The following is a 23,390-nucleotide window of genomic DNA, read 5'->3' on the forward strand; positions in this document are numbered from 1 at the left end:
AAAATCACTGTTTAAAATCACTGTTAAAGCTCTGTTAATCAGGCCAGGCAGCTGTAGCAATCCCAACACTGACATTTGTCCTACCTGCTCATTAAAATGTTTTTTTTTAATTGGTTGACACCTATCTGACACTCAGCAATGTGAAATCCTTCAGTGAGAACACAAGGGCAACAAGCAGGACCTGTCCTTCACACTGAGGGAGGTTTCTCTTTGGGGCTTTAGGGATTTCAGTTTTTTCCAGTTACTTCTTTTTCCCACTTGGCAGCCTTGGAGCTGGATGGGAGTCACAATCTTGTTTTGCCTCTTAATCTCTCACAGTAGTGATAAAAAGGGGAAAAACAAGGTCTTAAAGCACTGAGGGTGAGGGTTTGAAGAAAACCTTGGAGTTTTCAGTTCCTCTGGAGAGCTGGGACAGGAATCAGCAGCCCCAGCTGAAATTAACTCCCAGGTCCATTCGTGCTGGAGCCAATTTTGGATTTAATGTCCTGGAGGGGTCAGTGACACTTTCTAGGAGTGAGAGGCCTGGGTGATGTTACAGAGGGTGCTGCTTCCCCAGCTCCCACAGCCACGCAGGGTTTGGCTTCTCCCCTTGCTCACCCACCAGAAACCCCCCTGGATTCTTTCCAGGTGCATTTCCCTTCCCAGCCTGACCCTTCCACCTGCACTGCTGTGGGGTTTGGTCTGCAGGAGCTGAACAACCACCAAAACAGTGATTTTTTATTTATTATTTTCATTTTTATAAAGGCATTTCTCCAGCCAAGCATGCACAAGCAATGCCAACAGCTTCTAGCCTAATTCCCACTAAGGAAGATTCTTTTGGTTTGATTTGCAGGATCTGAACAACCACCATAACAGCGATTTTTAAATTATTTTCATTTTTTAAAAGGCATTTCCTCAGCCAAACATGCACAAGCAATGCCAACAGCTTGTAGCCTAATTCCTGCTAAGGAAGATTCTTCCTGTTGGGAGAAGGGGGAGCAGGAGGCTCTGATCCACCAGTTTGTGACACAAACCTTGGCACAGCCTCACCCCTGATAAATGCACACCTTATCTCGGCTTATCTTAGAGCTCTGTCAGCTGGATTTGAGTCCTGGATCAGTGCAAGCAGGCATTTCCTGAGTGGATACCAGAGGTTTCTGCCTGTGAAGCCTCTGAGGGACCAAAATCCAGGTGATTCCAGGTAGAGCTGCCCAAGGCAGGGGCAGAGAGTGAATATGGGAAAATAAAAGGCAGAGAGGCACTTGCAGTGGAAGGAGTTGCTGTGGGTTAACAGGATAATGAGGTTTTGGGTGCTCTGCACTCCAGGCACTCCTCAGTCACCAAACTGTGCTGTTGTTAGAGAGAGAAAAATGAGGCCTTTGCCGGGGTCGAGCCATTTGTCGGTGAGGGGAGACTCAGACACTCAATATGAGTGATAAGCAAATTCCGTTTATTGAAGAGAGCATCAGACACTTATACAGCAAGTAATAAGCTTATGAATATTCTGTAAGCTAAGCAATCTATTGGTTAAACTATACCATCAACTCTTCCTCATTCCTTAGGGGGGTTACATGTCTCTTTTCTCATGCCTCTTTCACTGTTTGTTATCCTACCACAGCTAGGCCCAAGGACACTGTTATCTTGCAGGTGCCGGACTTGGAATTAGCCATGGTTTTGTACTTTTCCATTTTCTAGCAGCTAAATTCCCAACATGCTGTGAGCTCAAACTGACTGATCCTGGCTTGTGTCTGAGCCCTCCCTGCCTCCCTGGAGTCCTTTGGGAGAGGGAGGAGAGGAGGGACACAAGCCTTTGCTGTCCCCTGAGCTGCCTGTGTGACACATTTACACCTCTGGCTGCTGGATCATTCTAAAGCAGAAACTTTAGGCACAGGAAATGTCTCCAGTGCAGTGTGACCCTGGGCTGGCAGAGGAAAGGTCTCAGAGCACAAGGCTTTGCTGGATTTGGAGCCCTGAAGGCACAAAGCTGCCTCTGAGATAACCGGGCATGTATTCCCCTCTAGGAATGCTAATCCTGGAATGCTAATCCTTGTCTTTATCAGACAGCTTCAGCAGCTCACCTAGGTGTAGATAAGGACAGATTTTCAGCCTCCTTGGCTCCTCTGCACTGTCCTGTCAGTGACATAAGAGTCTGGTCTTACCTTTATGCAACAAGGTAGAAATTTCTTCTCCAGAGAGTGGCTGGAGACACTTTTGGTCAGGGTATTTGAGGCCTTTTGTGTTTGCTCTGGTGTGCTGCAGCAGCTGTTCTCCCCAGGAGCCCAGAAGCAAACTCCTGATGTACAGCTGCAACTGTCTGCTTCCACATTCCACAGAAAATCAGTGTTAAAATCACTGTTTAAAGCAGCAGTGCCGGCTCAGGGGGGCAGCTCTGTCCTGTGTGCCCAGGCAGCTGCTGCCACCCCCAGCTGTTGATGGATGAGTGCTTTGTGCACTGCCTGCTCAGCTCCAAGGGGGTTTACCATGGATCTCACTGCACAGCCCATGGCACAGCCCCCTTGGGCTCTGGATTTGTCCTTTCAGCCTCAGCACCACTCAAAATACCTGGCAGGGGCTTGCTTAAAACACAGCTCAGAACAGAGACTCTGGGACCAAAGCTCCTGAGGGAAATGGCTCACAGGGCACCTGTGCCAGGGTGGTTCCTGTGCTGATTTTCAGCCATTTCCCCACTGGATGTGCTCTGATCTCTGTGTCTCACGTAACACTTGTGCCAGGATGGTTCCTGTGCTCTCTGAGCTCACAGAGCACCTGTGCCAGGGTGGTTCCTGTGCTGATTTTCTGTCTGTTCCCCACCAGACATGCTCTGATCTCTGTGGCTCACAGAACATCTGTACCAGGATGGTTCCTGTGCTCTCTGAGCTCACAGAACACTGACAGAGTGGCTCCTGCGCTGATTTTCAGTCTGTTCCCCACTGGACATGGTTGGAGCTCTGTGGCACACAGGGCACCTGTGCCAGGGTGGTTCCTGTGCTGATTTTCCAGTCTGTTCCTCACCAGACATGCTCTGATCTCTGTGGCTCACAGAACATCTGTACCAGGATGGTTCCTGTGCTCTCTGAGCTCACAGAACAATGCCAGAGTGGCTCCTGCGCTGATTTTCAGTCTGTTCCCCACTGGACATGGTTGGAGCTCTGTGGCACACAGGGCACCTGTGCCAGGGTGGTTCCTGTGCTGATTTTCCAGTCAGTTCCCCACTGGACATGCTCTGATCTCTGTGTCTCACATAACACTTGTGCCAGGGTGTTTCCTGTGCTCTCTGAGCTCACAGGGCACCTGTGCCAGGGTGGTTCCTGTGCTCTCTGAGCTCTGTGGCTCACAGAACACCTGTGCCAGGGTGGTTCTTGTGCTGATTTTCAGTCTGTTCCCCACCGGACACGCTGTGATCTCTGTGCTCTGCGGTCTCTCCAGCACGAGTCTCTCTGTGCCATAAATCCTCTCTTTTCCCAGATGTGCACGCTGGCCAAACACTCTCGTGTCTTGGGTGACTGTGATCGAGGCCATTCCCTGATCTTGGCAGCCAGCATGGGCTTCTCTCAGCATGGATCCATGGCATGCCGTGCCCCCTCCTCTCCCACACGTTTTGCAGTGCTTGCTTTGGCTTTTCCCTGTCCCCTCCCACCTCTGCTGCTGGACAATCATTACCTGTGTCATAGATGGTCTGACCTGGTGCTGTCCCTGCCTGCCTTCCCCTCCTGCAGTCTGTATGCTCTTCAAGTGAATGTGTTTTATTTTATTTTATTTTATTTTAGATTTTTTTTTCAGTAGGGAAAAGGACTTCCTTCTGCTGAAGGAGTTATATTTGCACATGGCTCGGGGGGGTTCCTCCCCTGGCCGTTTCTGTTACCTCACTCATTTAGGCCAATTCCATTGCTAACGTTCAAGGCCACCTTCCCTGACCCCAAACCCTGAGAGTAGGTAGGGAATGAACCCCGATGTGGAGCTGCCCAGTGGAACTGGGATTTGGGGGAGCAGCTGATACAGCTCCATCCAGCAGGGAGGTGGAGCCCGTGCCGTGCACGTCATCCCCATCTCCACATTCCCACCTCCTGGGAAATGGCCCCTGGAGAGCAGGGATGGAGGCACCAACCTGGCTCTGGGCTGGATGTGGAGGGAGGGAAGAGCAGCAGAGCAGTGGCAGCACCACAACCTCCCAGGGCAGCCTGGGACATCACCATTCCTGTGGGATTTCATCTCCCACCAGTGCTCCAGGGCTGGAGAAAGCTGCTAAAACCCTGGGGTTGTTCTCTCCACCCGGGTTTTGTCCTCCCCACCTGGTTTTGTCCTCCCACCCTGCTCCTGTAGTTCCTGGGATGATGAACAAAGCTCTGCTCTCCTCAGCACAGCACAGGAGCAGCTCCTACAACCACCCCAGGCACTGCATCCCTGCTGGAATCCCCTCCAGAAGCAGGGGGCTGCTGGCTGAGGTGACTCTGGGGTGGGTGGGGGAAGGATTGTGGGTTTGTTTTAGGACTTGTCCCGACTGTCAGAAACTTTGCGCTGTGCGCAAAACAAACAAACAAAAAAAAAAAAACCATAAAAAGAAAGAAAAACAAAAACCAACCCGCGGTTCAAAGCGATACTGGAACGTGCTGGAATGTAGGAATTGTACAGGCTCTGCAGCCAAACTCTGTGTAAGTAGTTAGTACCATGGAAGTACGGTATCAATTAAAAAATCTATCCAACAACCAGCGTGGCTCTTGGTTCTTTTTATTGTCCTGCCTGTTCCAGAGTCTCCTTGCTCATTCCATCACACACAGAGTCTTTGTCAGGACCATCTCTTCCAGGTCTTGAAGAATCACCAATTTTTCAATTATTATTCCTTTTACCCTGCGAGATTCTTGGGCAGAACTTTGCACCCCGTTTCCTCCTGCTTGGAACACCACGTGGCAATGTCACCTCTCTCTGCAGGAACTGGAAAAGTGAAAGATTTGTCCAAAAGAAGCATCCAGAAGATGCCTGTGGGACTCAGGGAGGTGCAGGACAAGGGGACGGCCTTTCTTTACCACCTGAGGTAGCTCTCAAGAAGTTCTTGGGTTCACTCCTGCTTTGATTTAACAGTATGACACCAGAGGGTTGTCTGTGGCTCACAGGGACTGAGGAGCAGAGCTGGAGTTGTGTCCTAAAATTCACCTAAAATGGGCTCAGAGCCGTGGGCAGTGCTGGAAACCCCAGAGTTACAACTCAGTCCCTCCTCTGTTGAGTTCAGGATTCTGCCAGGCAAACTGGGATAGGGAAAAAAGATGGCTTCTAGCTGAATATTCTTGGATATCCCTTTTGGATGTTCCTTTTGGATATTCCTTTTGGATATCAGGATCTTGGAACTGGTGCCCAGACTGCGAGTGCGCTTCATCTGAAAAATATGCTCCCCTTGCCAGGCTTGGCTCTGGGTTTGGGAGCAATCCTACTACCAAGATTGCACTGGAGTAGTTGGCTAAAGTTGACACCCACTCTAAAAAAGGGTTTTGAACAAGTTCCAGCTGGAAATTGGCCTGAGCCTGCCTTACAAATGGGGTAATTCCTGTGATTTTTAGCCAGCACATAAAAAGCAGCAGGACAAAGCCGAGGGGATCCCGTGGGTGGGGAGCATGCCTGGAGTCACAAGCACTTGGAGCTACTTCACAAATGGAGCAGAATTTGTCAACTCAGTTGCCAACAAAGCAGCACAGGCTCCACTGCAGCAGGGATGTCACAGCTCTGCCATGCAACAAGCCCAAACCTTCCCCACCTGGTTTTACAGCACAATTCCACCCTGGCCAATGGTTCTGCCTTTTCCTCCCTTCCAATCCCAGCTGTTGAGCTCGACTGATCTGTGCTGAAGGGCAGAAAACAGTTTTTATTCTGCTTAACCCTCAGAAAAGGTAAGTTTGCATAGGAAAGGTGGGATTTGCAGGGTGATTCCTGGGCATCAGAAGATCATTTATGATTAATCCAGACTATTTATACTGGTGATTAATTACCTCAAGAGAGAATTAGGATTAACTGGGAAAAGTGGGTGTTTTCTGTCTGTCCCTCTAGATGGTGCTGCTACAGCACCAGAGAACCATCACAGTTACAAAACTACAACCATTTTACTCAGCTGTGAGGGCTTTGCATCCTATTTATTTCTCCTGCCTACCAGCATGGGGCTGCCTTCCTTTTTGGGGTTTCCCAGGAAAAGGTGGATCAGTACGTTGTCCTGCTGCCTTGCCAGCTGTGGCAGGTTCCTCCTGCTGTGCCAGGCAGGTGGAATGAGGGCTTTGACACTTTGATAAATGAGAGGGACACAGGGGTTTCTTATATTTACATCATCCTGCTTCCCAAAGCAGGAATACTTCATGGTCTGTATTCTCAATTCCCTCCAAAGTGTGAACATGACAGAGACCTGTCCTTCCTACAATACTAAATTGCCAATTTTAGTGCATTGCAGTCCTCACCCTACTCTGCTTGTGCATGGACAGCCTAAAATTCAGAGTGACTTCATTAATTAATTAAATTCTTCCTGTTTTAACACCAAGAGAACCGCTTGGGCCACAGTATGTGGTGGAATAACCCCCTAAGAGATCCTTGTTCACACTCCTGCAGCTCAGAGCAGCGTGCCGTACATACCCTTAACCTCTGCAGTGGAGAAGTAGCACATTTAGCAAATAAAGGTGGTGGTGAGAGCAGCTAAGGAGTGACAGGTGACATTTACAAAGCCATTGAGGTGATGGTGGGACTGAGAGTCGGGGAGGAGCCGTGCTGCCCACACCCTTTTGCTCAGCATGCTTCCACAGAGGAGTCCTTCAGCACCGGGCTGGCAGCTCAGGTGGGTCACAGGACCAAAGTCAAGGCTGTACAGAGTCCAAATGGGAGAGAATTTACACTTCCCCCTGCTCCTCCTTTGACAGCGCAGAGCTCCCCTCAAAGCTGGCTGGTGTGGCGTGGTCCTTCTGTCTTCAGAGCCCCTGCAAGGGAGACAATTCCGCTTGGAGCTCACAGGGGTGAGGGGGAGTTAGCACAGGAGCTGACCGGAGGTGAACGAGAGGGTAAAAGATCCAGATTTTAATCTGTAGCACACAAACTCTGTCAGGACCCAGCACATCCCTCTGTCTGTCCTGAGCAGCCCAGACCCTGCCAGGGGGCTCAGAGACCCTGGCACAGAGCCCAAGATGCCCATGTGGGTTTGATTATGACCATGGAGCAAATTACCAACCTTATATGAAGATCAGCAAGCCTCAACAGTTTAGATAGAATATTAGTGATGTTATCATGGGGTGAAAAATTGATTTTTTGGGGTTTTTGGTATGGGGGTTCAGAAGGCAAGATGGACATGACATGTCCAGCCTTTCTCCTTCTTCTTCTTCTTGGCCTCCATCTTCTGCTGTGATGGTGGCACTTTTGGATTGGTTTAGAGTAGAAGCTCACTGTCTAACATAGGTGATATGTATTGGAAAGTAATTGTAAACATTGTACACGTAGTTTTTAGTATAAAGACATAACACGCCCTGGGGGCAGGCAGAGTGCCTGGAACTGTCCTGCGGGATGGACCTCAGCAGGGCAGGAGAAAATTTTTTATAGATAAGATAAAATAAACAACCTTGAGGCCAAGAAATGAAGAGCCCTGACTCCTTCTTCAAGTGCCGGGCTGGGAAAAGAGACTTTCGAACTCTTCTCGGGGTCACTCTGACCAGCTAGAGATCCCAACAAAATTCCTTCCTAGAACGTGTTTCCTTCTGAGATAGAGCTCTTACAGCTGTCCTTGTGCAGGGGAAAGTGAAGTGAAGATTCCCAACTCCACAGCAATAGGTAAAGGAGGCATAAATACATTGTGGCCTGTGTTGGTTTGTGTTTCAAGCAATACAAGCACACCTAAAGACACCTGTGTGGCTTCTGAGGTTTCCAGGGAAGCACAGCCACGCTCCAGGAGCCTCCAGCCCCACCACAAGGAAGCTGAGGGTGGACAGACACAAGGAGTGACCGCTTGTCCATGACCCACCTTGGTGCCGCTCACTGCGCTGCCTCCCCTCTGCTACTCCTCCACAGGCACAGCACAGTTCTCCTTGTTTTCCGATGGAATTGCAAGGTAGTCTGTCCTGTAGTTGGGGGGAAGGAGGAAAGCACACAGTGTAAAGGCCAGCTTGGGTAAATTCACCTTTGCTGAATGCCTGGAAGCATCTCTGAGGTAACAACATCACCTGTGGATGCTCACAGAGGGAAACTCCTGGGCACGGGCAGGAGCAAACACTTCCCTGCTCCAAAATCCTACACAGCCAGTCTTCCTTGGTACAAAGAGTGCTCCAATCCCAGCCAAGTGTGTGGAAAGATGGGAATGGGCCAGGATGAGACCAGACCTTCCAGGAGAACATCTCCACATGGCCCAAACCTGGAATAGTGCTCACTCCCTGCCTGGTGTGTGGTGCAAGGGGCACGGTGTTGGTGCACCTAAACACTGCAAGGGCTTTGGGCAGAGCAAACACCAACCAGCCCAAGCCACAGCAAAGTTCATCTTCCTGCAGCCTTCCAGCATGTTTGAATCACTACTCACTCCATCGACCTTTGTTGCCCTGTTCTTCTAAAGTTCTTCTAAGTTCTTCTAAGCTTTCTGATGTTTACATTTTTGTAATGGAGTTTCTCAGACATTTTTTATGTAAATGATTGCTTTGCATTCCTTTCTGGAGGAGGAGAGAATTGATTGACTGCTGGTTTGACCAGTGTGGTTGGAGAGGTGGCAATTTCATCCTCCAATCCATGGTCACTTTTGGAATTCTATAAATATTGGAAATAACCTATACCCATTTTTACCTTGGACATCTCAGAGTGCAAGTGTCATTCATTTCATGTCATATTGCCACAGACCTTATTGAGGATTTCTGGCAAACTACACAGGGTCTGTCCCATATTGTGGACGCACTACAGGCTCAGGTTCCTGCTGGTACAGAACCAGTTCCTTGGGGTTTTACAGTAGAGGAGGTGAGGCAGAAGGAATTAGTATTACACAATTTATTCAATCATCAGGAAGAAAAAATCACCAATTTTAGACCTGATTGTCCTGTGCTAGCACGGGTCTATGCACATGTGAGAGCTCTGGGACGTGTGAGGAGCTCCTGCAGAGCTGATCTCACCTCCAGGGGTTCCACACTTACGCATTTTCCTGGGCAGCCTCCTCTGCCTTGGACACCTTCCTGTAGCAATAGATCATCTCAATCAGCAGCCACAGCGTGAGGAACACCAGCAGAATATACATCATGATTTCTGAGATGACAGAGGTGAAGTCTTCTCCAGCTGCGAATAGAATGAAATAAGCCCTGATCGTTTCCATGCAGCTCCATGGACACTTCCCACCCTTGTGTCATCCTTCCTAACCCTCCTTGCCAGAATCTCCAGGAGCTCTGAGGGGGCAAAAGGGAGGGACCTGCAAGAGGCAGGGATGGCAGAGGGATCCAACATGCACAGCCCTGCCTGTGCCACCCCCACATCCTCAGGGACTGCTCACCTATCTCATCCTCACGCTCTGTTCCTCACTGGTGTTGCTCGGCTCTGTTGTGCCGCCAGTGATTTGTAAAGGATCAAAACACCGAGGTGCTTCAGGGGGAGAGGGAGGGAAAGGGCAGACAAAAGGGCTGAAAGCTCCCGGCCCTCTCTGGAGGGAGCAGCAGAATCCCCTGTACTGTCTGTAACATGCAGCACTGAACCCAGCAACACCCAGAGGAGCAGAAGGACTCAGGAGCACCACAGAGGGACGGAGGAGAAGCAGGAGACTGGCATCAAAATGGAGAAGCAGTCGTTGTTCCAGGAGGGAGGGGGCGGCAGCAAGGAATCGCTGCAGCTCCCTGGCATTGCTGTAACATCCAGAGCTGCCACCGGAGGAGCTGGAAACCTCTGCTGGAGCCTGCCCAGCTGTGCCCGGCCCACCGTGCCTTCCCACGCTCACACACAACCAGCCTGTGCCCACAAACAGCCTCCAGCCATCACACAAGCCACAGGTTTTTCCTCCTGAGTTGTGTTTATCAATGCCAAACTCAGAGTCCTCTCCTGCGGCGCAGTGACAAACTCTATCCACCATGGTGACAACACCCACAGCCAGAGACAGCACAAAACACCTCCTACCCTCGTCCACCATGGTGAGGTGGATCATCCTGGCCACTGAGAGCACAAAACACTCTCCTAACCTCCTCTACCATGGTGAGCTGGATCACCCTGGCCAGGAACAGCAACCATGCAGTTCAGGGAGTTCTGTTGGAGCTGGTGCTGCATTCAGAGGCCTGTGGGCCAGAATAAAGCTTTGCATCCAAACCCTCCATCAGAACCGACTCCTTTCCTTCACCATCGCCTTAAAGCTTCTCCACAGAGGGAAACCCGAGGAGCAGCCCCTGTTATGGGGGGAAGCTCCATCCCAGCACCACCAGAGCTCCTGCAGGCCTGGCCTTGTCCCCACAGGCCCAGTGCAGCACCCAGCCAGCCCAAAGTGTCTGTGGGGTGAAACACCACACACACAGCCAGCCCAAAGTGTCTGTGGGGTGAAACACCACACACCCACAGCCAAAAGTGTCTGTGGGGTGAAACACCACACACACAGCCAGCCCAAAGTGTCTGTGGGGTGAAACACCACACACCCAGCCGGCCCAAAGTGTCTGTGGGGTGAAACACCACACACCCAGCCAGCCCAAAGTGTCTGTGGGGTGAAACACCACAGTGCCACTGCTTGGTTCAGCAGCAGGGCCAGACAAAGCTCAGGCACGTCCTGTCCACAATATTGGTAATTATTCCAATAGATCACCCTGGCCTGGGCCAGCACAAAACAGCCTCCTACCCTTCTCCACCACGGTGAGTGGATCACCTTGGTCAGTGAGGGCACAAAACACCTTCCTACTCTCTTCCACCATGGTTAGGTGGATCACCTTGGTCAATAAGAGCACAAAACACCTTCCTACCCTCCTGCACCATGGTGAGGTGGGTCACACTGACCAAGACTGCCCAAAACACCCTCCTACTCTCTTCCACCACGGTGAGGTGGATCACCCTGACCAGAGACAGCACAAAACACCCTCCTACCCATTTCCACCATCGTGAGGTGGATCACGTTGGTCAGTAAGAGCACAAAACAGCCTCCTATTCTCCTCCACCATGGTGAATAGATCACCCTTGACCACTGACAGCACAAAACACCCTCCTCCACCATGGCAAGTAGATCACCCTTGACCAGTGAGAACACAAAACACCTTCCTACCCTCCTCCACCACGGTGAGTGGATCACCTTGGTCAGTAAGAGCACAAAACAGCCTCCTACCCTCCTCCACCACAGTGAGGTGGATGACCCGGGAGCTCTGGAAGAGCGGCCGATGGATCTCGAACTCGAACTCGCGGGTGATGTTGCAGGTGTAGATGCCCGAGTCGTTGAGGGTGACGTTCACCACGGTGATGGACACGTCCTGCATGTCTTTGCTTCCGTTCCACTGGATCCGCCCACTGAAGCGGCTCGGGAACTCGTGGTTGGTTTTCCTGTACTCGTAGATCTGTGAGGGAAGAAATATAAATGGATATATAGATCTGTGAGGAATATATATATATATATCTGTGAGGAAATAAATATAAATGGATATATAGATGTTCAAGAAATATATATAAATATAGATGGATCTGTAAGGAATATATATATACAAATATATAAATATAGATTGATCTGTGAGGAAATAAAGATATATATATGTATATATATACATATATACAGATATACAGATGTGTGAGGAATATATATATAAATGTAGATAGTTCTGTGTGGAAATCAATATAAAGAGATATATAGATCTGTGAGGTACATATATAGATATATAGAAGTGTGAGGAATATATATATATATATATATATATATATATATATATATATATATATCTGTGAGGAAATAGAAAGGACTGTGCTGGTTAATCTCTGCCTTGGACAGCATCACACCACGAGCCAGGGGCAGCATCCCCCTCCAGCTACACTCAGGGATGTGCTGAGCTCCCTTGGTAACAGCAGCTATTCATATTCCATCATCCTTTGCCTCAAAGTATCAGGTGACTTTACAAAAGACAGGAAAATGAGTGATCAGGAATCCAATATCCCCACCAGAGAGGGAGAAAAACGAAGGCACAGCAGAACACAGATGCATGTGGACAAAAAAATCAGCAATGGGACAGAACACTGGGATTCTTCATGCCCAGCAATGTGCCTGAGAGTCACTGCATGTCAGATCCCCTGAGGAAAGAACCACAGAGCACCCGCAGTGAACACCAGCAGCTCTTTTTGGGAAGCCCTGGGGTATCCAGCTGAGATGGAAGTGCTGCAGGACCAATATGGCAGTGTGACATTCTGGCTGACCACAGTCCCACCATGACCTGTGGCTGGTGTTCTCTGGGTTGCCACTGGCAAATGGATCCCCTGGGGCACTGGGAGTGAATTCCCACCTCATTCCTTAGCCTGCTCCCTTTAGTTCTCAGACAGAAGGAGAATATTGTCACCCTGCTCAATCACAGCCACTGATTTAATGCTTCAGACTCAGACAAAATAGCTAGAGATAAATGTGCACTCAGCCTTTATCTAGTTCTCCATTTCACCATTCTCTTGAATTCCAGCTGCTCCTCATCTGTCCAATTTCCATTTTGATTCACTCTGAAAATCAATTTCACCTTTTCCTGACAGGGATCCAAAGCAGCTCCCAGAGATCCTCCCACAGTTGGGATAACACTGCTTTCTCTGAGGCAAAAAATAAGTAAATCCTGCCCTGCAGATGTATTTTTATTAATTTCACCTCCAAAAGAACAGCTTTGAGATTCAGAACTGATTCAGACAAGGGTACCAAGGGTCAGTCATATTTGACATCCTCACATAGTGGGCTTGAGGTATTGAGGGAATGGGACTGGAAATTGGCATTGATTAACCTACAACCCAAACATTTGACCTCAACAACTGATTGCAGCTTTTCCTGCCAGGAGTTTGTGCTGTGTCCAGGTGTGGAAATGGGATAAGCAAGGAAAGAAAGAGAAAGGACTCCAGTCACACATACAGGCTCATCCTTCCCCCCGTTGGGCCTGTAGTACCATTCCACCACCGTGCTGGCTGTCACCTCTTCCCTCTTCATGCAGGAGATGCAGAGCAGCTTCATGTCCGTCCCTTGGACAGCCTCTGTCTCAGATGGGACTTCCACACACACCGAGGAGCAAAATCCAGCTGGGGGAGAGGAGCAGCAGAGAAAGAGGCATTAGGACAGAATTAGAGAAGCATCAGTTATTCACATCTTGGCATTAATATCCCTAATAGAAAATGGCTTGATTTATTACTAGCACTGTCTGATAACAGATTAAGTCTCAAATGTTAAATTTTACCAAGCTTCCTTTCTCCTGAGATATCAATAATTCATAATAATTAACAGAGGGTGATCACTTCACACAGATTCACCTCTCCAGCATCTGCTTTGCCACAACTTTCATCTTTCCCCAGTAATTAATGCCACTTTAAAGGCATTGTTCATTGCCTCCCATGTGTGCTGGGCATGCCCCTGTTAGAGCAGCAATTACAGTCTGGGATGAGAGGAAGCCCAGAATTCCAGAGTGGAGGAACAGCTCACTCTTTGTGCTGAGTTGGGAGGTCTGGATGCTTTATTGCAGCCAAACTGGGAGGGTCCAGCACCCTTCCTTTTCATGGGCACCACTGGGAACCAAGGGCTTGGACAGGAGTGAATTTGGCAGCAGGAGGAGTTATTGATTTCCCAGGCATTCCTGCTCAAAACGCTTCCAATCAGAGCTGTGCTAAGGCTGGCAACTCTCGAACGCTGCTCTTGCAAAGAGGACAGAAATGGTTGCATGTGAAGCCACACGCTGGAGCAGGAAGGGATCGTTTCAGCACCACATCTCCGACCAAATCCCTGCTGACATTTGTCCCCCGGGCTAAACAATCCCGGGCTCTGTCTGTCCAAGGCTGTCTCCAGAGCCCAGACGCTGACTTTGCTGGCTGCTCCCTCCTCCCCAGCCTCTGAGGCACCATTAACCCACTCTCTCAAGCAACATATTATCTATCCCGGGACTATTCCTGGAAGCAGCCTGGTTCCAATTCCCCCGTACTACCAGCTCCACGCACAGCAGCAGCTTCCAGGGAGAAATAAGGAAAAGCTCCTGGACCCCGCTTTACTCTGAGAAACGAGATCTGTGCACACTGACAGGCACCCACACACAGGGCTGAAGGCACACGCACATGGAATGTGGCAAAACCACCCAACCCCTTCTCGTGGCAGCTGCAATCGATTGATTAACTCCAGTTTACACAGACTGCACGGGAAACGGCACTAAAGCATCTCTTAATGGGCTGCACACCCTCCCCGAGGCAACCCGATGTCAAATCGCGCTGCAAACCCCAGACCGACAGCAAACAGCAAGAGACCAGCACATGCTTTGTGCTCGGCACGGAGGTGTTTTCACTCCCTCACACCCACACCAACTCCGCACGAGCCTAATTCCCTTCTCCCGACAACAAAAGCCGCACTCGGAGGGCAGGCTGGGAGCGAGCATCCTCCCTTCTTTCCAGCGGTGCTGGGTGGGAGAGGGAACGGCAGCACCTACCCCAGAGCAGCAGGGCGAGCGCGGCCGCGCAGAGCAGCCGCGGCAGCGCAGCCATTGTTCGGAGCGGGGCCGGCGCTCAGGCTCCTCGCTAGGATCCTCTCGGACGCTCTTGGATCCTCTCGGATGCTCTTAGATGCTCTCAGATGCTCTCTAATGCTGCTCTCTGATGCTCTCGGATGCTCTTCCCCCGCTCGCCGCGCTCCCGGCGCAACAGGATGCCGGGCGGGGAGCGGCCGGGCGGGCGCGGTCCGGGGGCTGCGCTCGGCCGCGGGGGCGGCAGCACCACGGACAGAGCCCGAGCCCGAGCCCGGAGCCCGAACAGAGCCCGAGCCCGGAGCCCGATCCCGGAGCTTGCACGGAACCCGAGCCCGGACAGCTCCGCGGCTCCGCGGGCGCGGCCGGCGCTGCGCAGGGCGCGGGCGGAGCGGAGCGGGAGCACCGTTAGATCAGCAGCAGCAGGGTTGGATCATCACCATCACCATCACCATCATCATCATCATCATCAGCAGCAGCAGCAGCAGCAGGTGCCCCGCTCCGGGAGCGGCTCCGCGGGGCGCGGCCGCGGCGCTTTTGCTGCGCGGGCTGCGGAGCGCAGCGCCCGGCGGGGAGGATGCTTGGGAGGATGCTTAGAAGGATGCCTGGGAGGATGCCGAGGATGCTGGAGCAGCCCGGGCGGGGGGCACGGCCGGCACATGCGCGGCCGCCTCCCCCAGCCCCTCCCGGCTCAGCGCAAGCAGCCCCGGGCTCCGGTGGTCGCAGCGCCCAGCTCGGCCGGAGACATCGCACGGAGGATATCACATCAGCACGGAGTGTTAAGGCGTTGGAATGGAGCTTAAAGCTCAGTCCCACCCCCTGCCATGTGTGGGGACAACTCCCACCAAGCCACATCCAACCTTCGAGCACGTCCAGGGCAGCCACAAGCTCCCTGGATGCCCTGTCACCGTGTCACAGCAAAGCATTTCGTCCCAAAATCTGAATTTCCCCTCTTTCCATTTGTACCCCTTGCTCCTTGCCCTGTCTCTACAGATCAGCATCACTGTCCTGCCTCCAAAAAAAGCCAGGGGCAGGGGGGGAATGGGGGGAGTTATCCCTGCGGGGTCACAGAAAGGCCTCTGCTGCTAATAAGTTTAATACTAACATTTGCACAGCTCTGAAGGTCACAGTTGGAAATACTGGGAAATCCTCTTGCCTCATGTTCCTGCCCGATTCCAGGGAATTTAATGCCAGCAGCAGGCTGGGCTTTCTCTCCTTGGACAGGGGCCACCATGCCCTGGAGGGCTGCTCCAGCTTTGAAGGTCACAGTGGACAGAGAGGAGGAAATGAAGCTTTTGTTGCATGTGCTCCTTTTAAAGCACCTGCAGCTCCACACACAGCACAACTGATGGAGTTAAACCTGAGGATGGCACAGGAGTGGCTGGTGGTGCCAAAACTCAGCGTGCAGGTGGCCAGAGCCACCCAGAGGTGTTTGCAGGCAGCAGAAACATCAGCTCCAGCTGTGCTGGGGCTCTGAGCTGGGCACACCCCACTGCTGGGGCACACACGTGAAATCAGCTCCCTGCACTGCTGGAGCGAAGCAGGCACAGAACAAAGCCAAGGCTTTTCCTAGACATCACCTAATTGTGTTTGTGTCAGCAGGCTGCATTCATCATCTGCCAGCGGCCACGCAGAGCAGCTGCCTGCACGTCACCCTGCCCAGGCAGGCTCCAGTGGCTGCTCTGAGCAATTCCCAGCCAGGGACACCCTCCTGCTGTTCCTGCTGCTCCTGCTGCTCCTGCTGCCTGCACAGGTTGCTGTGCCCTGCTCCAGCCCACACCCGATGGGATTCCCCAGATCTTTGCAGCCTGAGGTATCCCAGCAGGTGCTGGCCAAAGCCACACGCTGGCTGTCAGGTTATTCTCACTGTCTCCTCTGCTCACAGGCTTCTTTGGGCTCCTTGCACTCTTCCAGCAGCCCACCAGAAGAAAATAAATCTGTTTAATGTACCAGGTGTGGCCAGGGAGACCTACAGCTTGCAGGGTGCTGATGCCAGCGTTCCACCCCCCCCCCTTAGAAATCATCCAGCATGGATAGAGAAACCTTAAAATCTGATTTTAACCTTAAAATCTGATTTCAAGGTATCACAGCAAACGTGATACCCAGAGCTGCATGAAGGACACGGAGCCATTTCTTTTGTCCCATTTCCCCCTGTTATCACCACAACAGCACAAAGGGAAGGGCAGGTTGAGCCACAAGGATTTGCTCCTACCCCTTCTGGAACAATCCATGCCATGCACAGCAGATGAGTGATGGGGACGGGTTTTTTATAGCCCCAGGAGCTGCTGGAGAACATCCCCGGCTCTGTCTGTCCTCTGGCAGCCACCTGTTCCACAGAGCTCCATGGAAATCAGAGCTATTCCCAGGCACCAGGTGCCCTGGCAGGACGCAGAGCAGGGATCAGCAGGGCTGCACTGTTTGTGCTGCTGCCGCTCTAATTACATCTATTACAGACAATCCTGCCAGGGAGGAGACTCAGGGGCCAAGAGGATTAAGAGGAAGCAGCAGCTCGACCACACTGACTCAGTCAGAGCCTCTGACTGACCCCCAGCCCCTGCTGCTCCTCAGGTAGAAGCAGAAACCTTTTCTCCTCTAACCCCAGAGCCTGCCTGCCAAACAATCCAATGATATTGGCAAACAAACATCCTGAAAAAGTAATGAGCTCTCCCTCAGAATCACTCATGCACCAACCTCAATGACTCCATTCCAGACCAGCGTTGTAGCTGCTATTTAAAGGAGGGAAATGGGGCCCTGAGGTGGGGAAAACCTCTGGTGAAACTGGCCTTGGATTTGGGTGGATTTTGAGATGAAAAGTCACAGGTCAGAGAGGTTACACCCTCTTCCCCAGCTCTGGAGAAGTTTATTCTTCACCTCGAGTCTACCACAGACAAGACCCAAGGTGATTTGCAATAAATCCACCCAGATTCTTAACCTGCCACAAGCTGTGTTGGTTTTGTGCTCAAAGCAAAGTTCTCTGGGTTCTGTCTGAATGAAAGGATAAGATCACTCTTCCTACAATCTGGAACCACTCCAGAGCCACCCTGTGCCTGCTTGGGACAGGCAGCAAACACCTCCCTGCCCTCTTCAGGAAAACTTGTAAATAATCAGGATTTCACACTCCAAGCTGTTTCAATTTTGAGCCCTTCACAAGGGATGGAGAGCAGAGATCCTCCCAACCCCTCCCACACCAGGATGATGCACAAGCTGCTCCTTCCTCCCCTGTCTCCATCCCTGGGGGTCAGGGGGGGCCCTTGGGGCACCACAGAGGGCACTGCCACTCCAGGGCACATGGGGAAGGGGATGCAACGCTCAGAGAGAGAGAAATCTCGACTGTTGAGGGAGGAATCTCTGCAAGAAGCAGCCCAACTTATCATGCAGGGGTTGCTATGGCAACCCACCCAGTTAATGCTTCACAGGAGGAAAAAAAAAAAAGGAGAAAAAAAAAAGGCTGAAAAGGCTGGCACTTGTGCACAGGCACAACAAGGCGAGGAGATAAAAATAATTCCAGCACCCTGCCCCCACTAATCCCTCACTGTCGTGGTCCCTGGGGCTGGGACAGGGCAGTGGGAACGAGCCCTGCGTGTCTGGGCAGCTCTGCCATCCCCAGCCGGGGGCACACAGCAGAGCCAGCACGGCAGCAGCTGCTCCCAGAGCCCTGCAGGGCTCCCACAGCCAGCCCTGCCACCCCCGGGGCCCAAAGTGGGGAAAAAGGAGCCCCTTTGTGCTGCTCACCCAGCCAGGATGGAAGAGCAGGGCTGTGCAGAGGAGCCTGCAGGATAATGAATGCCAATTTAGAGATGCTGGATGTAATGGATGTAGGCGCCCTTCCCACGCACTCCAACATCCCTGCTGCACAAATCCCAGCAAGGCAGGGCTGCTCTCTCTCTGTTGCTTCCACAGGGTGCCTGGGGGGGTTAGAAAGGCTCATTCAGTTTTCTCTGTTCACACTCGAGGTTTAAAACGAGCTCCCCGTGTTCCTGCCAGCACCTGGATCCTCTGAATGCTCTAAACTGGAGGCAGCTCCAGCTTTACTCCTCGCACACCCCTGTGCCTTCATCCCCAGCTGATGCTGAGGATTGAGCTGCAGTTTCCAGGTGCACCCAGCCCTTTCCCATTAGATCCTCTTTAGTGCCTTTATTTGCAGGTCCCCAGAGTGCCTCAGCTGCCCAACCTGCTCTCTCCACACAAAAATCACACCTGCATTTGTGTTGTTCACTGGAATCCTGGATGCTGAGAGCTTTGGGTTGAAAGGGAAAATAATTCAGGTGCCATTTCTTAATTGGATAGTTTGGCCTTAAAAAGCCTTGTAGAGAAAGATAGTGAGCCATTTTGTAGCTTGTTAGTAAAATGCTGTAGAAATCAGGACTTGCAAGACTGTGATATAGAAAAGAAATAATAAACATCTCAGTCTGAAGATGAAATTCCATTTCCAACACTTCGATCTCAACCTCGGCAGAGGCAGGAAAAAAACCAGCATTGTACTGTTTTTGGGGGTTTTTTTGCCAATCTACCTCCCCATGGAGTGTAACACAGTGTGAACACCCCCACAATTCCCAAAAGCTCTGCTCCATCCCGAGCAAATCTGTGATTTCTGTCACACACACCCTGCAGGACCTCTCTCTGTGAGACACAGATCGAGCTTGTGCTTCATTTACTGCTCTCCCTGCTTCCCCCCAGGGCCCACAAGGGCTCCTGCGCCATCCTCCTCTCCTCAGCCTCCTCTGTTTATCCTTGGCTCTGGGGCTGCTTTTCCAGCAGGACTCAGAGCCAGAGGGGCAGGATTTCAGTGAGCTCTGTGACACAGAAGTGGCTGCCCTGCCTGAGAGCGTTCCCAGAGCATTCCCAGAGCATTCCCAGCCTTCCAGAGCCAGGGAAATGCTTTCTGGAACGAGGAGCAGCCTCACCCAGGCAGAGCTGCGCATGCACAGCGCCCTGGCAGGGTCGGGGATTCCCTGGAGCAGCAGCCACATTCTAAAGGCTGAAAATTCCCCTTTCTGTGTCCGCAAGCACAGAGCACATTCCTGCACCTTGCTGGCACGTTGTGGTCAGCAATAAAATCAACAATTTATTTTTTTTTACCCCCACCCCAGACCTTTAACCCAGGCTGTATTTAGAGGGGTGTGACAGTATACATCCTGGAAATTCAAAGTCCTGGTGTGGCTCCAGGTGCTTTTGGGCATCGGTTTCTGGGAGTGGATGCCAAGAAAATCAGGCACAGGGGGAAGGCTCTGTGTGTGCTGCTTCAGCCATCCCAGCCTAATGAGGTGGCACTTTCAGGTTTGCTTTTAGGCCTCTCCTCAGCCCTGGATGGAACCCATTAGTGTGTCAGGTTGCCACACATATTCATTGCCATCTGCTCATTTAATTTGGGGATTCTCACTGCTTGTAAAACACACAAGTGCATCAATTATTTCAGCTCTGGGTGAGGATTGTGTTTTTTGTGGGGGAAAGCTTGTTCAGCAAATGTTGCTCTATTACTTTGGCTGCTGCTTTTTCCTTGAACATGAATAAAGGAAATAAAGCTGAATCTGCTCCCAGCTGTCAGCAAACATGGACATAAATCATCCCTTAAAACACCAGGAGACTTTGCAATGGAGATTTTTAATCTAATGTCCATTATTGCTTTGCACAATCAAGTTCCCCATTGTGAAACAGAAACTTTTGGGGATTTTGGCTGTGTTTTGCACCCTTCATCTGGGAGTTCCCAGCTTTGTCCTTCTCGTGGCACACTGTCAGCCTTTCTCACCTAAAATAACAAACACATTTGTAATAAAGGGAGAAGAGAAGGAGGAGGAAGGAGGAGAAAGGAGGAGGAAGGAGGAAACAGCTTTCCAGCTTAAATACAACAGAATTGAAAGGTCTTTTTTTTTCTGTTAGTGAAGAACATCTCCCTGGTCATACTCAAAGCTGCTGAAAGCTGCTGAAAATCTCATTTTCTTTCCTCAAAACACCAATTTTCTAAAGGGGATTTTTTGCTGGCACTTCAACGTCCAAGCAGGCACCTCCTCCTGGCTGGGTGTTCTGTCACAGTTTGTTTATTTTAGTGGGTTCCACAAGATTGTTGAGAGAGAAATGGAGGTAGAAAAAAGGTTTCAAAGGGTGACCTTGCAAATAAGACTGGATACTTTAGAGAAATAGAACTAGATAGAAGATTAACTGTAGTGGAATGGAATGGAATGGAATGGAATGGAATGGAATGGAATGGAATGGAATGGAATGGAACGGAATGGAATGGAATGGAATGGAATAGGATGGAATAGAATAGGATGGAATGGAATAGAAGGGAATGGAATAGGATGGATCAGAATAGAATAGAATAGAATAGAATAGAATAGAATAGAATAGAATAGAATAGAATAGAATAGAATAGAATAGAATAAGATGGAATAGGTACTGTAGAATAAAAGATGTACTGCAGTAAGACCCATGAGGGGTAACTTTAGATTATTGGCTTTAAGGCATTTACAGAAGAGTGTAGCAAAAGCTGATAGGCCAAGAAACAATTAAAGTGTAATTAAAATACATTACTGTATATTATAATTAGTTGGTTTGGAAATATTGGGAATAGTTGGTTTCTGATTATGATGGAGTGAATTATAATATCTGTATTGCCTCACCTTTCCCATGACACTGAAAATGGAATAAAAATTTTTTTAAATATTTATTTTAAAATCTCTTCATGCCCCATGTCTGGGTCAGAAAAGGACCTAATCCGGCAGTGTGCCATGCTGGAGAGCATCATACATTATTGTATATTGTAATTAGAAAACAGTTGGTTTCTGATTGCGATGGAGTGAATGATAACATCTATATTGCCTCACCTTTCCCATGACATTGAAAATGGAATAAAAAATTTAAATTTTTTATTTAGAAATCTCACACTGCCCCATGTCTGGGTCAGAAAAGGACCCAACCCGGCAGTGTGCGATGCTGCAGAGCAGCGCTCCCCATTCCCGGCAGAGAGCGCTGTGCCCCCGGGGCCGGACCCAGCCCGGGCTGTCCCTGCTTCCTCCAAAACCCCGCAGGTTTTGGGCTCATTGTTCACCTCAGAGAGTCCCAGCACCCACAAAACCTTTATAAACCCCCGGCTAAATGCGCACCGCAGCCTTTCTAAATCCCAGGATTTAGTGAGTGACATCCTCAGCTGGAAATTACTTCTCTAGGAAAACTCTCTTCGGTTTATCTACAAGCAGCTGAGGTGCCTTCATCACATCTGCTGTGAAATGCTACAGAAATACATATTTTTTTTTAAACAACCAAATTTGGGATGCAAATATACATTAAAGTGTCACATGGCAAATAATCAGCCGCAGCAATTAATATGTGGCGAGTAAATGCAAATTTTCCCCTTTCAGGCCAAAGATTTGAGTTCTTGGCTTAGCAAAGCTGAGAAATGTCTTCAACAGAGCAGCTTTGACACATCATGAAAGCATCTGGCCATAAAGGGCTTGAGTGATGCATCATCATCATCATCATCATCATCATCATCATCATCAATCATCATCATCATCACCATCTCTGAGCAACCTCCAGGATTGCATTTCCACGGCACAATAAAAGCAGGAGGGATGCAGAAATTGCTCTCCAGCTGAACCCTCGCATCCAACACCAGCCCTGCCCCTCTCCACGTGTTTGCCTCGCTCCTGGCTCCTCCTCTGCCTCCTGCAGGAAAGGATTTCTCGGGAATAACTCAAATCCTGCAGCAGAGCATCCCCAGAGCAGGGGCAGCTCACAGGGAATTCTCTGCAGGTCACCGAGTGTTGGGAAGGATGAAAGTTTGACAAGAAAGTCTCACAGATATGTATGTTTAGCAGAAAGATTTTTAAATGTCGAGTCTGATGAAGGAATAGAGTTGGAAGCAAGTTTTGATATAGAAGAAAAGAATTGCTGAGCCAGTCTTGCTGGATAACCAAGGAGGCAAAGGGTGTGTTAGTTAGAAGGGGTTTGTATGACTTGGAGCAAAGGATAAACCCACCCCAAACAAGAAGATGTTTTCACCAAGCAGAAAGAGAGCACAGGCAAACAAGGCAGCAAAGCTGCAAGTAGAAAAAGGTCTCAGAATTTTCCACTGAAAGAAAACTGAAAAACAACTTCTAGCTTAAACTGTGATGTACTGACTGTTAGTGATTGGAGAACAGTGACATGAATATGGTAATTACAGTAGCTATGACAGGCTATAGATAAAAGTTAAGGTATAGATTGGTTCTGCTGTGTTAAAATGCTCAGCAAAGAAAAGTATAGAATGCATTGTGACCAAAGAAAAGTATAGAATGCAATGTAACCAAAGGAAATTATATAATGCGTTGTAACCAAAAGAAAAGTAAATAATGCAATGTAACCAAAACCAAAGGGTCTCCAGGCCTGCCTGCAGCTGGAGCTGACAGCTGTAGGTACAGCTCTGTCACCCACAACCCTGGCCTGCTGTAACCTCTTGGATAAAATAAACTGCATTTTGGATACAATAAGTTGGATGTGGATACAATAAACTGCATTTTGGAGAGCCCCTGGAGTCCTGCATCTCTCAGTTCAGCTCTTACAACCGAGGCTGATGCTCCAAGGGCAGCTGGAACCAGGGCAGCAGCTCCAGCTGCTCTTTAGGCCAGGACTAAGAATTGGTGCCAGCAATGTGTGGGGGATGAATTGAGAGATTCAGGATCATTCCTGGCCCTAATGGTGCTGTGATGGCCTGCCTTGCCCCAAAATTAACAACACCAAAAGTGCCTTTTTGGGTGGGACTTTGGAAAAACAGAGTTTCCTTCTGGAGCTGGAGGTGCTCCAGGATAAAGGGACACTGGGAGGGTCAGTCCTGAT

The 23,390-nt window shown here is 50.1% G+C and overlaps 1 protein-coding gene across 4 annotated transcripts; it reads right to left on the reverse strand.

Annotated features, from left to right (window-relative positions):
- Positions 1 to 126: 126 nt before the first annotated feature.
- Positions 127 to 15,441, reverse strand: SCN3B (sodium voltage-gated channel beta subunit 3). 4 transcript variants are annotated; one of them, XM_074559642.1, is made up of 8 exons: positions 14,547 to 15,441; positions 12,998 to 13,161; positions 11,183 to 11,468; positions 9,099 to 9,237; positions 7,952 to 8,048; positions 3,271 to 6,920; positions 2,946 to 3,026; positions 127 to 2,622 (listed from the first exon to the last, which is right to left on the reverse strand). In XM_074559642.1, exons 1-5 carry the CDS (start codon positions 14,599 to 14,601, stop codon positions 7,985 to 7,987), a joined length of 708 nt encoding a protein of 235 aa, XP_074415743.1. In that variant the 5' UTR covers positions 14,602 to 15,441; the 3' UTR covers positions 127 to 2,622; positions 2,946 to 3,026; positions 3,271 to 6,920; positions 7,952 to 7,984. The 4 variants fall into 4 exon arrangements, with proteins under 4 accessions (XP_074415743.1, XP_074415742.1, XP_074415741.1 ...); XM_074559641.1 differs by having other exon boundaries at positions 2,746 to 3,026; XM_074559640.1 differs by having other exon boundaries at positions 127 to 3,026.
- Positions 15,442 to 23,390: the final 7,949 nt, after the last annotated feature.

Source organism: Zonotrichia albicollis, chromosome 27 (genome assembly GCF_047830755.1).
Source record: "Zonotrichia albicollis isolate bZonAlb1 chromosome 27, bZonAlb1.hap1, whole genome shotgun sequence".
In the NCBI taxonomy this organism is placed as follows: domain Eukaryota; kingdom Metazoa; phylum Chordata; class Aves; order Passeriformes; family Passerellidae; genus Zonotrichia; species Zonotrichia albicollis.

Excerpts from the sequence above, each read along its gene's own strand:
- SCN3B (XM_074559642.1), bottom strand. The coding sequence starts at position 14,601 with ATGGCTGCGCTGCCGCGGCTGCTCTGCGCGGCCGCGCTCGCCCTGCTG. Across the intron at positions 11,469-12,997 it reads ACGGGGGGAAGGATGAGCCT|ATCTACGAGTACAGGAAAAC; the intron begins GTATGTGTGACT and ends CTTCCCTCACAG. Across the intron at positions 9,238-11,182 it reads ACTCACCGTGGTGGAGGAGG|CTGGAGAAGACTTCACCTCT; the intron begins GTAGGAAGGTGT and ends TTCTATTCGCAG.